This window comes from Meles meles, chromosome 11 (genome assembly GCF_922984935.1).
Source record: "Meles meles chromosome 11, mMelMel3.1 paternal haplotype, whole genome shotgun sequence".
NCBI lineage: Eukaryota > Metazoa > Chordata > Mammalia > Carnivora > Mustelidae > Meles > Meles meles.
Window position 1 is genome coordinate 54,467,716 of NC_060076.1, and position 16,414 is coordinate 54,484,129.

At 37.8% G+C, this 16,414-nt stretch overlaps 1 protein-coding gene across 1 annotated transcript in view; it reads left to right on the top strand.

Moving 5' to 3' along the window:
- Window positions 1-16,414, top strand: part of FREM1 (FRAS1 related extracellular matrix 1) — a 144,684-nt gene that overhangs the window by 55,898 nt on the left and 72,372 nt on the right. The window contains exons 15-18 of the mRNA XM_046021702.1: window positions 2,632-2,884; window positions 7,569-7,763; window positions 8,843-9,028; window positions 14,886-15,082. Of these exons, the coding sequence (XP_045877658.1) occupies window positions 2,632-2,884; window positions 7,569-7,763; window positions 8,843-9,028; window positions 14,886-15,082 (831 nt within the window). The remainder of the gene's footprint in view (window positions 1-2,631; window positions 2,885-7,568; window positions 7,764-8,842; window positions 9,029-14,885; window positions 15,083-16,414) is intronic.

The window sequence follows — 16,414 nt, forward strand, 5'->3', positions numbered from 1 at the left end:
GTGATGAAGTGTTTGGAGGATATTTTTATGGTTAATAATTAATTGAGAATGATCACATTCATCTAGTATTTTTAAGAAGTAGAAGGAATTATTTCCTGCACAGGGAAGTAGAAGGGGAAGGAATTATCTCCATTTTATAGGCAAGAAAACTTAGGTTCAGGAAGTTTCCATGACTTGCCCCAAATCATTCATCTGTGTGTACACAGTCTGTTTATTGTTACTTTTTAGGCAAAAGGACACTGGCTTTGGAAGCCAATCAGAAGTACAGGTTATTTTTGGACAATTATGTGTGATCATTTTCTCCCCTGGAAGAATATTTTAGTATATGTGCTGCCAAAGCGAGCACTGGAAGAATGTTTTAAATATTGTTGCCTTTGGGCTTCATTAGCTATTTGAAACCTGAGGCTGTTTTGTATTTTGTAAGGTGGTCATCATGGATATATTGGTGACATTCATCAGACAGAATCAAGAACAGTAACAAAGAGCGTCTTTAATGAATTCACTGAGAGGACATGAACAAAGATACTGTTTCCTAATAAACCAATAGAAAATAGAATAGAGTATTGCATATTTTTTTTTACCTTTGATTAAATAAGTAAATCTGAGTTTCTACTACCGCATTCCACTACCCTTTAAAGGAAGATATGAAAATAATCTCATGTATATTTGTTGTAGAGTTGTTAGCCTGTTTAAATAGCAGGGTGTGCAGATCATACATACACATTTACCTTTCTTCATTTACTTACTCCGTAAATATTTAAAAAGTGCCTTCTGTAGGCCAGCTCCTATGCTAGATGCTTGGGATACGATGATGAACATGACAAAGAAAGTCTCTGTTCTGCCAGAGATGATGGTCAGGGGATGATGGCAGACATGAAACAGATTATCACTGAAATGATTGATTAGTTAAAATGCCGTGTTCTACGAATAAATGGGGTGCTAAAAAAGAGTAAATGGTAGAAGTCCCTAAGTGAGTCTGAGTCATCAAAGAAGTTTTCCCTGAAGAATCCACATGTAATCTGAAGGAAAGGATCGCTGAGCCAAGAGCTGAGGCTGAGCCTACCAAGCCACGGGGCAGAGTGTGCAGAGATGGTGCAAAGACCGAGATGGGGGGACCTCAGGGTCTTCTGGTGAAAAGGCAGTGGGGTGGCAGAGGCACCTTATTGCGTGAAATGAGGCCTAAACCATCCTTGGAGTAGTTTCAGTTAGCTGCTGAAGGTCCCCATAAGGCCGGGGCTCGAAGAAAGCCACATTTTATTTATTTATTTAAATTTTATTTTTAAAGATTTTATTGATTTATTTGACAGAGAGAGATAGTGAGAGAGGGAACACAAGCAGGGGGAATGAGAGAGGGAGAAGCAGCAGTTTTCCCGCAGAACAGGGAGCCTGACGCGGGGCTTGATCCCAGAACCCTGGCATCATGACCTGAGCCGAAGGCAGCATCCAACCGACTGAGCCACCTGGGCACCCTGAAAGCCACACTTTAAAAGGTGAAAATTTTACATGATCTGAAGAGAAACCAGAGTTATAAAAGCCACATTTTAAAATGATCCCCATGGTTGAAGCAAGGGGGCAGGAAATGTGGGGTTGAGAGTATCCGCAGGCCAGACTTGATAACTAAGTGAGCAGCACACGCACCAAGTTGAGACTGTGAACTCAGAGACAGGATGGCCTTTATTCCGATTTAAAAGACTTGCCTTTTTTGGGGGGCCTGGGTGGCTCAGTTGGTTCAGCCGCCCACTCTTGATTTCATCTCAGGTCATGATCTCAGGGTCGTGGGATCAAGCCCTGGGTGGGGCTGCGTGCTCAGTGCGGAGTCTGCTTGTGATTCCCTCTCCCTCTGTCCCATTCCCCTGTTTGCGTGCACACTCTCTCTCTCTCTCAAATAAATAAATAAATAAATAAATAAATAGATGTATGTTTTTTAAAAATTAAAAAACAGTAACAGACTTGCCTTTTCAAGTGTCTGCATCACCCTGTTGGATTCAGAGAGCCAGAGTGGACCCATATTGCTCTTCTTTTCCTTTCTACTTTAGAGCTTTATTTTCAGGACAACGAGAGAAAAACGTTTTGTCGAGTTGAAGCCTGGGATTGATTTAATGGTTATGGGTTCCAGAGTTAACTCAAAATTTTTGAAATAAGCTGCTGCTTATTGTAAGTTTGGAGAAACTTCCTGGGTGGCAAGAAGTTGAGGGTAGACAAAAGCTTTGTAATCACCAAATAATTTGAAATATAAATAACTCTGATGTGGTAAATGTAAATGCATCAGACCACAAGGACCAGATTTCCTCTGGAATACATGTGAATTTAATGAAGGAGGATAGGGATTTTAGCAAAGACTGCTTTGTATTACATTTATATTTTGTCTCTCTAGAAATGAATGAGGGCTCTGAGTCCCAAACCATAACCATACCCTTCCATTCCTACCTCAAATGTGTCTCACATTGGCCATTTCTTGCAAGATGGTTCATATGGGGGAAAGATATAGCCTGCTTGGCCAGATTCCATGACTATTGTTTCTGGTGTCTGGAAGATCGAAAATGCCTGTCATTCCGGCTGAGCTATGGTTTACCAGCTGGGCAATTTATCATTGTTCTCTTTTATCTCGAAAACATGCATTTTTTCCCCTAGGTATTCCCTGTAAATGATGAGCCACCAATCCTAAAGGCTGACCTCAACCCCATGATGCATTGCTTGGAGGGTGAAGAGGTGGTCATCACCTCAGAATACATTTTTGCTACTGATGTGGACAGTGATGACTTAAAGCTGACGTTTGTGATTGCTCGAGAGCCTCAGCATGGGGTGGTGAGGAAAGCTGGAGTTACAGTGGATCAGTTCTCTCAGAAAGATGTCATCTCAGGGGCCGTGACATACAAACACACGGGTGAGTGACCACACGGCGACTGGTGTGTGTGAACGGACGCAAGCCCCACCCCAGAGTTGTAACTCATAACCCCACTTCTTGCTGTGGGTTCAATAATCTAACAGTGTTAATGCTTGCTTCCATTAAAAAAGAAGCAAGTATAATATTTTTGTAAGTATAATCACCATATTTGTAAGTATAATCACCATATTTAGTATTTGTAAGTATAATCACCATATTTAGAAGGATTTCTGATCTCCATAATATGAATTTCAGAGTGGAGAAGGAACATGTATTCTTGCTGCTTTGTTCCCAAAGCTTCCACTTAGACCTTTAATTCACCCCAGGTTGTCTGCATTCCCTTTTTGGTCAATTTGAAGAAGACTTTATTTGACCATCACAGTTTGGGATCCATAAGTCATAACAGAAATGCCTGAACTAAGCACCCTAAGATAATTATAATTATAATTTTAAGGGGAATCTGACTCAGTTGGTAGAGCATGCAACTCTTGATCTTGGGGTCGTGAGTTGGAGCCCCATGTTGGGCATAGGGATGACTTAATAAAAATTTTAGAAAGAAGTCTACTCTAGATCAACAGCTTTCTCCTAAGAAGTAACTTGTCTGCCTTTTGAGTTCCTGAAAAGCAAAAGTGGTATCGTATGTTTTGTGTAATGCCCATGTCAATAGACGCCAGGGGACAACAGAAAATGATACAGTAAAGGCTTGTTTATGAGCATCATTCTTTCATTTCTGGCATCCTGTTATATTGTTACCCAGAAGGCATTTGCTCCCCATGTAAAATGTTCGAATAAAGAAAATATTAATTCAACATCTGTTATCTGCAAGAGAGAGTACTGGGCATTAATGGACTGCAAAGGAGTGTACTCCAGAGTCAGCTGTGAAGGACTTTTAGTTTAAGTGGGTAGACAGACCCACTCATGTGCAAAGGAAACAGTGTCCCATAGTCAGTACCTCATCATTCATTGCCCCTTGCACTTCTTCTGATCTCTAGTTTGAGGGCCCTTCCTCGGTAATACTACTATATACTTCCCGTCACTCCCTTTTGTTGCCGCTTGATTACAACCTCGGGTGTCCTCATCCACATGCCGCTCTCACGTGTAGATTCCACAGGAAGCGGGGTGGGCTCTAGAAGGTCAGGTGAGGGTGAAGGAAGTAAGAGGTATCAGAATTCCAATCACTTTCTTATTTGAAAACATGTGGAGAATACAAGCAGTGAGTGGGAGAGGAAACCCAGGATGGTGGGGCGTAGAGATAGAAAAGGAGGAATTGGAAATGGGGGATATTGTGAAATAGTATTTTTATAGGTACTTTGGAAAATAATTTATTAGGATGCCCATTGTTTAATGGTCAGTTAGTTGGTAGGGCACATTTTAATCACTCTGCCAGGCATCTTTTTTTTTTTTTTTTTAATGGTATCTCCTTATCTTCTTAAGTGTATTTAGTCTTAGGAAGGGTTTCACTGCTTATTTTCCTGGCTTGGGGAGCAGAGTCCACCTGCTCGATGTCTCTTGAGGGTCCACAGCAAATCGCTTCATTTTGATTTCCCCAGTAGATCTCAGATAGACTAGCAGAGAAGGGACCAAAGACCAACCACTGTTGGTCTGTGGGTTTTTACATAATTTTAACATCTGTGGCAGACTAAAGCAACTTAGAAACATTAGGGGAGAGATGAATCTGTCTTCTCTGCCAGTGCCTTGTTCCAAGTGCTAACCGACAGGTGTATGTTTTTATCAATCCCTTTGGTGTGATGGCCATGTAAGGACGTATGAACTCATTTTTTTTTTTCCCATGAGACATAGTAGGATGCGAGGCAAATCATTTCAGACAGATGGGTATTTTATTGTTGCTGTGCTACTAAATTAGCAGAAATACTGCCAATTTGAAAGGTGGTTTGTTATTTGAATGATATGGTTCCTTATAACGTTCTCCCAATGGCTCAATTGGTAGTGCTTTAGTGCTATGCGGGAGAGAATGTGAAGAACCACAGATCTCAGGACCTGAAGTTTCAATGGCTCTGCTCTTGCCTCTGTATGTGGATTAGAAAGGCCACCCGGGGGGTTATTTTTTCACCATTATTTTAGTTGCTTTCCATGATGATAAAAACAATACCGCATGCCCATTTCAAAAAAGACTTGCAAAGTGTAGAAAAGCATAATAAAATCTCAAAAAATCACTTATTTACCTCTCAAAAATAGTCACTGTTAACATTTCAATATTACAGTACTTTTTCATCCTTCTTTTTTAAAAAGATTTATTTATTTATTTATTTGAGAAAGAGAGAGAGAGGGTGAGGGGGAGAGAGAGGGAGAACACATGCGGGGTGGGGTTGGAGAGAAAAGGGAGAGGAACAAGCAGACTCCCTGCTGAGTAGGGAGTCCGACATGGGGCTCAATCCCAGCATGGGGCTTGATCCCAGGACTCTGGGATCTTGACCTGAGCTGAAGGTAGATGCTTAACTGACTGAGCCACCCAGGCATCACTATCTTCTTTCTTCTAATCGTAATTTTTTACATGGTTGCTGATCATATTGTATGTGCAGTTTTGTTGGTTACTTTTTACATTGAGATTATCAGCTAAAATGTTAATTAAATAGTTATTCAATGTTACAAAGTTACCATAAATGTAAGTTTTAATAGTCAAATAATATTTTATGATGCAAAATGACATTATCCAACGTACTCTTCTCCAACCATTAAGCATGAAATCATTCAAAAAAACTTTGTAAAATAACATGGTGGTTAACAGTGTTAAGTGTAAATCTTGTCCTGAGTCCATGCTCCATTCAAGGTAGAGAATTCCCCACCCATGTTGTAGCTTTTTTTGTGACTAGATGCTCAGCCTGGCTTTCCAGCTTTTCTGTAAATGTATCCTATGCTTTCATTATATTAAAATCACAGTTATGGAAGGTACTGTTGGCTCTTTTTTCTTTCTTTCTTTCTTTTTTTTTTTCTTTAAAAATGCTCCCTTCTCTTCCTGGAATGATTTTTCCACTTGTCTTTTTGGCTCTCTGTCCCTGCAGGTCCTCCTTCTTCCATCCCAGTCCTCTGCTTCATCTGCCTGGTAACTTACTCATCATTTAACGCTCACTATAAAGCCAGCAGAACCTTCTGGGAAGACTTCTCTTTCTCTGTCATGTTGCCCTGTCCCCATGGCCCTTTCTGCCAAAACTTTCATCTTTCTTCACTCTCAGCCCCTTGTACATATTCAGCCTGAGATATATGAATTTTCCATTTAACTAGGGGAAAAAATGACTTAATGTTGTCAGTTTCATATGGTTCCTTTTAACCATAAAAAGGTTATGTTATGTACATACCTGTGATAGTTTAACTAAATTGCATTTCTTTCTCGACCATCAGATTGTGTCAGTGCCTGACACGTAATAGGTCTTTTGGCATTTGGCGTTCTTTTGAACTGTCTTTTTGTGCTTTCAGATGTCTGCCTGATTCTCTGCTGGAATACCCAGAAGATGAATTACCACATAGGAGGCATTAAATAATATATATTTACCAAATGAATGAGAAATAAATTAGTTTTATGCCAATTTATTTTTTATAAATATGAATAAATGAGAGGCATCTTATTTGTTACTGCTTCTAACGTTAAAGTCTTATTATTTAATTCTAATTCTCTCCATGCCACCTTTATTTTTTCTTATAAGCCCAGTTTTCTCATTCTCTAATCCTGTGGTTGCTCAGTGATACCATCTCTTGATTTTCCTTGTCATTAAGTAGGGTAGAATAATGCCAAGCACAGTACTGTGTACATTTGACCAATGTGTCTTGTGAAAAGAGATGACATCTCTGATCTTTGGTGCTCTTATCTCATCAAAACTCAAACAAAATTGCTTTCCTCTTGGCACTTTCACTGTGATGCATGAGAATTACCAAAAGCACATCTGCAGAATTTTTGTGTCCTGTGGGTAGTGAATGCTTCTACCTCTGTGCTGTTAGTGACCCAAGAGCAGATCAGCCGGTTTGTTGATAAACTCTCTAATCCTGACATTTATTTTTTTCCATCTTCCTCTCATTGCTTCAGTTGGGGCCCTATGAAATCCCTATGCATAGCCTAAAGAATAAGAGAAAAAAAAATACCACTTTTTCCCCATGTTCTGTTGCTATTTTGCTAACATCCTGGCTGTTATATAACGAGGAAAATATTGAAACAAATGACAAAAATGTAGCTCATCTTTCTAGTCTTTCTACTCTACTTTCCCAGCTTCTTCTGTTTCTCCTAACTGCAGTGGTGTGGTTGATGGTTGTCCATTTAAGGTAGTTAATGTAAATGGGAAGACAATGCAGTTGGAAGGACAAGGGTGCCTTCTGCTCTCCCTGAGGTTGGTCCTAACACTAAACAATTCAGAAGAATGAAACCATCACTAGTTGAGCTTTGTGCCTCTCCCTTGTTAACTTGTGAACAGTCAGACCCTTTTCAGCCTCTTTTGCCCCTCCATATGCTGAGAGATGGCTGTCAAGGATTTCACCAGAGGCAAGAGATAGGCAAGCACTTTTCTTTGTTATTTTCATGACGATTTCCTCTCCCAGTGATAAAATTGAGTATTATGTGTTAGCCGCCTAAGGCTCTTTCCTAGCCACTCTTGCTTGTAGAAGAGGTATGGGTAGATTTCATCTTAGTATTCTGTATTTTTAAAGAAAGACGGGTTTCAGCTGTAGTTGTGTCTTGCAGGTGGTGAGATTGGCCTGGTGCCTTGTTTGGACACCATTACGTTGGTGGTTTCGGATGGAGAAACTGGCCCTTTTGTGAATGGCTGTTGCTACAATGGGACTCCTCCATCTGTTCGTCTTCATGCGTCCTTCCCGGTGTATGACCTCAATATCACGGTACAGCCAGTGGACAACCAATCGCCTTCAATTGCAATAGGTGACAGTGTTTTTTTCTATCAAAGTTCCATCATCTCATCTCGTATCATGCCTGTGGTTTAGTAAAAGAGTGCACTTGACTTATAGCTAAAATGGCAAACTACCACACAGAATTGCCTGCGAGAATTGCCTCCGTACAATTTCTAGAAACCTCCATATTTATAAAAGATAACAAGGCAAAAGAATTTATTTGTTTAAATATGTGCGTAATTCTGTGTGGAGAGAGAATGCGTGTGTGTTTGCATGTGAGTGAGCGTGTGTTGGGATGAGGACAACATTTGGAATCTTCAAATATTCTGGTTTTATTTCACATGGGGAAATATCATTTGCCTGCTGGAGAGAGAGTAATTTATTTTAGCCATAATAATTTCTATTAGAGCAGAATGAAAATACCAGAGAGGCCATTTATATACATTTAACCTTATTTGCTTTTTAGAAAGTCATCGCTTCTTAGGCGTTATGTATATGTTCTGTCTTTTAGAAAAAAAAATACAAGCATATGTATGGATGTTATTGTAATTTGCAAGCTATCTCTCAAGCAATGTTCTGGAAAGGAAGCATTATCCCTGCAGAATAATTAAGCACCAAGGCATGAAAAAATGTTCGTTATGAGCAATTCATAATAGCTCGCAGGCAATTAACACTCTGACAAACAGAGGTAGCAACTGATCTTGAAGAGTACATAAACTACATTTAGTGGCTTATCATTAAAATGGTTTGGCGATTCTTATTTTCATTTGTCACTTCTACAGAGGCACAAGGGAAATCAGAGTTCCTTGAGAATGACTAAAGGGCTGTCCTAGAGCGTTTAGTATTTCTGCTGTCTTTCCATTATTGTCTGGCTTGCTTGTACAAGAAAAAAAAAATAATTCCACAAGTCAAATTAAATTCCACCCATTACCCCTGAATATTTTCACTGTAAGGAAAAATTATGCCAAAGGAAATGAACATCTCCCATGGAAGTATATTTGCATATGGGAGGCGTCTCTGAATTGGAATTGTAATCACTCCTTTTTGTTTTCACTATTCTGATTAGAGGATTTCGTGCTAAATTGTAATTGCGTTGTTATTTGCATGCAGGTACCATGTTCGTGGTAGATGAGGGTTTCTCTGCAGCCCTTACCATTAACCATTTGTCTGCCGTTGACCCTGACACTGCAGGAGACGACTTGGAATTTGTTTTGGTTTCTCCTCCCCAGTTTGGCTACCTCGAGAACACACTTCCTTCTGCAGGTTTTGAAAAAAGCAACATGGGTGTAAGCATAGGTAAGTCATGGCTTCATGACCAGTGATAACTCGCCTATGTCTAGGTTTCTGACTGGCTAGATCATGCTTAATGACTGTGTAGGAACTTCAGAAATGTTCAAAGCACTACGTACACTCAAGGAATTGTTATTATAGTGGGTACTTTTGAATCTTGTTTTTCATTTTAATTTTCTATTTTGAAGTGTCCCACATATGGGAGTTTACTTCAAATAAAATGGAATTTCACTTATGAAAACTATAAGAATAAGTAGGGAAGAAAGAACATTTTAAAAGACCTTCAGAGCAACACAGAATACTGTGATAGAATAAATCTGGTGGGAGCTTATAGGTCTCCTCTCAATCTTTTAGCACTTTTACTAGACATTGGCAGAAAAGATTAGGATATGTATCATGGGAATAACAGAGAGAGAGCCTGAAATGTTGAAGGTGATGACTTCAATTTTGGAACCAAATTGTATCTCAGATATTTCAGGCAAAACAACTAAAACAAAAACAGACACCAAAATAAAACTTATTCAAATACACTTTATTTATTTATTCAAAGATAACACCTTAGAAATAAATGAACTAAATGATTCTTTTTTTTTTAAAAAGATTTTATTTTATTTATTTGACAGTGAGAGAGAGAGATCATAAGTAGGCAGAGAGGCAGGCAGAGAGAGAGGAGGAAGCAGGCTCCCTGCGGAGCAGAGAGCCCGATGTGGAGCTCGATCCCAGGACCCTGAGATCATGACCTGAGCCGAAGGCAGCGGCTTAATCCACTGAGCCACCCAGGCACCCCGAACTAAATGATTCTTTAAGCACTTTTTGGGGCATATCTGGTTTAACTATGAGAAAGGCTGGGTTTAAGATTAGTTGCATTAATAGAGTGACTGATTGGATGTAAAAAAAAGCAATATTGAACTCTATGGTGCCTACGAGAGACTAACTTCAGCTTCAGGGACACACATAGGCTCAAAAACGAAGGAATGGAAAAAATATATTCCATACAAATTGAAATCAAAAGAGAAAGCATCCTTATAACAGATAAAATAGACTTTAAGTCAAAACTGTAACAAGAGACAAAGAGGATCACTGTAAAATGACAAGGGAGTCAATTCCTCAAGAGAATATGACAATTGTAAACTTACATGCATACAGCATTGGAACACCTTAAAATATTAAGCATATGCTAAAGATCTGAAGGAAGTAATGACAACAATGCAATAATAGTAGGGGACTTCAGTATTCCACTTTCAACAGTGGGTAGATCATCTGCCAGAAAATCAACAAGGAAACAGTGGACTTAAACTGTATATTAAACCAAAGGAACCCAGTAGATGTATACATTACGTTCCATCCAACAAAAGCAGAATCCACATTTTTCTCACACACGTGTGGAACATTTTCCAGGATAGATCATAAGATCTGTCACAAAACAAGTCTTAGCAAATTTTAAAAGAATGAAGCCATACCAAGTATCTTTTCTGACCACAGTGGTATGAAATTAAAATCAATAACGGAGGAAAAGTAGAAAATTCACAAGTATGTGTAAATGAAGATACTCCTGAACAACCAGTGAGTCAAAGATGAAATTTTTTAAAAATCCTGAGTTCTTGTCACAAGGGAAAATTTTGTTTCTTTTTTTTCTTTCTTTTTTAATCACATCTATAAGAGAAGATGGATATTAGCTGAACCTGTTGTAATCATTTCACCATATATGTCAATCAGACCCTCATACTCTACACCTAAATTTACAGTCAATTGTGTAATTGTCAATTATGTCTTAATAAAACTGGAAAAAGGAAAGAAGATCTTGAAATATAAATGGAAACACAACATACCAAAATATCTCAGATGCAGCAAAAGAGGGAAGGTTATAGTAATAATCGCTTCCATTAAAAAAACAAAAACCAAAAACCAAAAAAACCTCAAATAAACAGCCTAACTTTATAACTCAGGGAATTAGAAAAATAAGAACAAAATAAACCCAAAGTTAGCAGAAAGGAGAAAAGATCACAGTAAAAATAAGTGAAATAGAGATGAGAAGAACAATAGAAAAGATTAATGAAACTAGGACATGATCTTTCAAAAGGATAAACGAAATTGGCAAACCTTCACCTATCCTTACCATGTAAAAGAGAGGACTTAAATAAATAAAACTTGAAATGAAAGAAAAGATATTACAACTGATATCACAGATATACAGAGGATCATAAGAGACTATTATGAACAGTTATGCATCAACAAATTAGACCATCTAAAAGAAATGGATAAATTCCTAGAAGCATACAACCTACCAACTACCAAGTCTGAATTGTGAACTAAAAACCCTGAATAGACCAATAACAAGTAAAGAGATTTAATCAGTAACCAAAAACCTCTAAGAAAGAAATGCCCAGGACCAGATGTCTTCACTGGTTCTATTGAATTTTTAAAGAAGAGTTAACACCATTTTTAAGCTCTTGCAAAAAAAATCAAATAGGAGAAAAAACTCCCAAACTCATTTTTAACACCAGAGTTACCCTGATACCAAAGCCGGGTAAGGAGAAACCACAGACCAATATCCCTGAAAACTATAGATGCAAAAATTCCCTACAAAATATTAACAAACTGAATTCAGTAGCATGTTAAAAAAAACATACACATGATTAAAAGGAAATTATACCTGGGATACAAGGGTGGTCAACATGAACAAATCAATAAATGTGATTCACTACAATGGTAGAAAGAACAAAAATCCTATGATCATCTCTATCGATACTAAAAAAGCATTTGTAAAATTTAACAGTGTTTTATAATAAAAACTGTCAACAAATTTGGTATAGAAGGAATATACTGCAACATAATAAAGGGCATAAAGGACAAAATCACAGCTAGCATCATACTCAACAGTGAATGGTTAAAAACTTACTCTCCAAGATGAGGACCAAAACAAGTATGCCCACTCTTACCATTCCTATTCAACATAATACTGAAAGTCCCAGCCAGAGTAATTAGGCAAGAAAAATAAATAAAAGGCGTCAAAATAAAAGGAAGAAGTAAAATTGGCTCTGTTTGTAGATGATATTATATGTAAAATTTTTTTAAAGAATTAAAAAATTTTTAAAGATTTCACCAAAAAACTGTAGAACAGGTCAGCAAATTAAGTAGTTTTAGGATACAAAATCAGTGCTCACTTCGGCAGCACATATACTAGGATGCAAAATCAACATTAAAAGATCAGTTGTATTTCTATACACCAACGATAAACTATCTGAAAAAGAAATAAAACAATTTCAATTACAACAACATAAAAAACAATAGAATAGTTAGGAGTAAGTTTAACCAAGGAAGTGAAAGATTTATACAACAAAAACTGTAAGACATAGAATTGATGTCTTGATGGAAGAAATTGAAAAAGACAGAAACAAATGGAAAGATATATCCATGAATTGAAAGTGTTAATGTTGTTAAAATGTCCGTACTACCCAAAGCCGTTTATAGATTCAAGGCAATCACTATCAAAATTCAAACGACATTTTTCACAGGAATAGAAAAATCAATGCTAAAATTTCTATGGAACCACAAAAGGCCCTGAATTGCCAAAGCAATCCTGAGAAAGAACAAAGCTGGAGTCATCACGTTATCTAATTTCAAACTATATTACAAAGCTATACTAATCAAAACAGTATGGTGTTGGCTTAAAAATAGGCATGTAGGGGCGCCTGGGTGGCTCAGTGGGTTAAAGCCTCTGCTTTCGGCTCAGGTCATGATCCCAGGGTCCTGGGATCGAGCCCCACATCGGGCTCTCTGCTCCGCAGGGAGCCTGCTTCCTCCTCTCTCTCTGCCTGCCTCTCTGCCTAGTTGTGATCTCTCTCTGTCAAATAAATAAAATATTAAAAAAAAAATAGGCATAGAACAGTACAGAGAGCTCAGAAGTAAATGCACTCATATATGGTCATTTAATTTATGACAGAAGAGCAACAATATACAAATGGAAAAAGATAATAAATGGTGTTGGGAAAACCGGACAGCATTATGCAAAAGAATGAAAATGGACCACTGCCTTACACCATGCTAAAAAAAATGAACTCAAAGTAAAGACTTGAATGTAAAACCCGAGATCATGAAACTAGAAGAAAATGTAGGTGGTAAGCTCTTTGACATTGGTCTTGGTAATGGTTTTTTGGATTTGACACCAAAAGCAACAAGTGCAAAAATCAACAAAGTAGGACTATATCAAGCTAAAAAACTTCTGCAAAGCAAAGAAACAACAAAATGGAAAGGCAGTCTGCTGCATGGGAGAAAATATTTGTAAACCATATATCTGATAAGGGATTAATACCTAAGATATATAAGGTACTCTTACAGTTCAGTAGCAAAGGAATCTAAATAATCTGATTTAAAAATTTGCAGAAGACGTGGATAAACATTTCTCCAAAGAAGATAAACACATGGCAAACAGGTACAAGAAAATGTGCTCAACATCACTCGTCATCAGAGAAATGTCAATCTAAACCACAAGAGGTATCACCTCCCACCTGTTAGAATAGCTCTTATCAAAAAGACAAGAGATAACAAATGCTGGCAAGGATGTGAAGAAAATGCAACCCTTGTGAACTGTTGGTGAGAATGTGAATTAGCACAGCCACTAGGGAGATTCCTCAAAAAATTACAAATAGAACTACCATGTGACCTAGCAATTCCACTTCTGGGTGTATAGGAAATGAAAGGAAATGAAAACAGGCTATCAAAGAAGTATCTATACTCCCCTGTTTATTGCAACATTATTCACAATAGCCAACACATGGAAACAACTTAAATATCCACTGATAGATGAATGGATAAGGGAAATTTTATATAAATACATAATAGAATATTATACAGCCATGACAAGAAGGAAATCCTGCCATTTGCAGAACATATATGGACCTTGAGGGTGTTATGCTAAGTGAAATTCATTAGGGAAATACAGGTACTGTATGATCTCACTTACATGTGGAATCTAAGACCATTGAACTTGCAGAAACTCATAGGATAGTGGTTACCAGGGGCTGACGGGTAGGGAGAAATGGAGAGAGGGTGATTGAAGGGTACAAACTTTCAGTTATAAAATGAATAATTTCCAGGAAGCTAAGGTACAGCATGATGACTATAATTAATACTATATTGTATACTTTAAAGTTGATTTGAGAGTAGAATTTTAATGTTCCCACTATAACAACAAAACGGTAATCACATGAGGTGGATAATATGTTAACTAAATCTTAAAATGTTACATGGCAGTTATATCTCAATAAAGCTGGCAGGGGGAGATTTATTGCATTAAAGGTACGCAGTTTGGTCTGTGACATAATGCTCAATGTAGAGCATTTTTCTCTTTTTGATTTAAGGTGATGTCAAAACAGCAGGTCAGCGAATTCCACTCAATCCAACCTGTCACTTGATGTGTTTGTCAAGTAGGCAGATGACTGATTGGCTCTTGTTTCGCCTTCATATGAAAGAGATGGTCTCTTTTTTATTCAAGCAGGACAAGAACTATTTATATGGGAGCAGTGATTTTAATCAAAGGAAGGTCTTGCTTACATTCATTGCAACTATGTAAAGAATAGTCATGAAGTCCCTACATATCCCAGTTAGCGGTTACCACCTTTCTGTTCTCCATACAAATTTTAATCCTTCCCTATGATTTATGGATATCTGCATTTATGCTGATGGCAGACAGACACTATAGCAGCCCCTGATAGCTGATTCTTAGATCAATTGCACTGATCTCTTATTTGCTTTTCTGAGAAATAAACTATTGGGTTAAGGGTTAAGAACCAGTAGCTTGGGAAAAAAAAAATATATATATATATATTTTCATATTGACCTGCTCCATGTTGGTGTGTTCTAGCTTCGTTCCGGTGGAAAGACATGAAGGCTTTGCACATTAACTATGTGCAGGCCAGGCATCTGAGGATGGAACCAACGGCCGACCAGTTCATGGTGTATGTCACAGATGGGAAGCGACGCTCCTTGGAGATACCATTTCACATTATCATCAACCCCACGAATGACGAAGCTCCTGACTTTGTAGTGCAGAATATTACTGTAAGAAACATAACGGGATTTTTAGTTTCTTCTTTTTTTTAAATCATTTTCTGATTTTATTTTCACCTAGTTCATTTACATTGGTCCAGGTGTACTTAATACATTAAGTTGAAAAGGAATGGGGAGAACAGTCATCTATATTCTAGAATACAGTTACTTGAAGAATATTATTCTAGTAATAATGATGGTAATTGCAAGCATGTAGAATTGCATGAATGGACTTATAGCTGCATAAATACAGGATGGAGTATTTACCAGGTTATAGGTGGTATTTCGAGTCCTTTACATGTACTCATGGAAAGGGCTTACAAGGCTTTTAGGGTGATGGTATTATTATGATTGCCTTTCAGTAACTGCAAAAATGAGGCACAGAGAGGTTAACTCTGTGGCCCAAGATCACAGAGCTTAGAAATAATTGGCATATAGGGTATGGTACAGAGGAGATTTGCCCCCGGGCAGTTTGATTCCATAGCATGCCCTCTAAGCCAATGCTATCATGACAAGGACTCTTAATTCACGTATATTAAGGCATCTTTTCATATAGCTATTTTTATTTTTTTAATTTTTATTTATTTTAAAAAGGATTTTATTTATTTATTTGACAGAGAAAGACACAGCGAGAGAGGGAACACTAGCAGGGGGACTGGGAGAGGGAGAAGCAGGCTTCCTGCTGAGCAGGGAGCCCAATGTGGGACTCGATCCCAGGACCCTGGAATCACGACCCAAGTTGAAGGTAGCTGCTTAATGACTGAGCCACCCAGGTGTCTCATATAGCTATTTTTAAAGATTTATTTATTTTGAGAGAGAAAGAGAATGAGAGAGAGAGCATATGGGCAGGAGGGGCAGAGGGAGAGGCAGAGAGAGAATCCTCAAGTAGACTTCGAGATGAGTGCAGAGCCTGACAGGGGGCCTCTATCTCACTAGCCCAAGATCATGACCTGAGGCAAAACCAAAAGTCAGATGCGTAATCGACTGAGGCACTCAGGTGCTCCTTTATGTAGCTATTTCTAAAGATAGATGAAATGAAAAAAAATACAATTTGAATCATTCTTTTTCTGTAGTTTTAAAATTACTTTTATATGATAATGTTTTTTAGTTTTATTTTAAAATTCGTATAGATAGTTAAAATGGCCATAATATCACTCCTCAGATAACATCTGTTGTCTTTAAAAATATAATAATAAAATATGTAGTTATACAAGTTAAAATATTGAGAAACATATGCAGTGAAATATGAAATATGACAGTCTCCCTCTTCCACAGAGGGAGAAATACAGAAATACTCTACCCATATCCACTCCCCATTAGCTTTTTAGTAATTCTTCATAAATA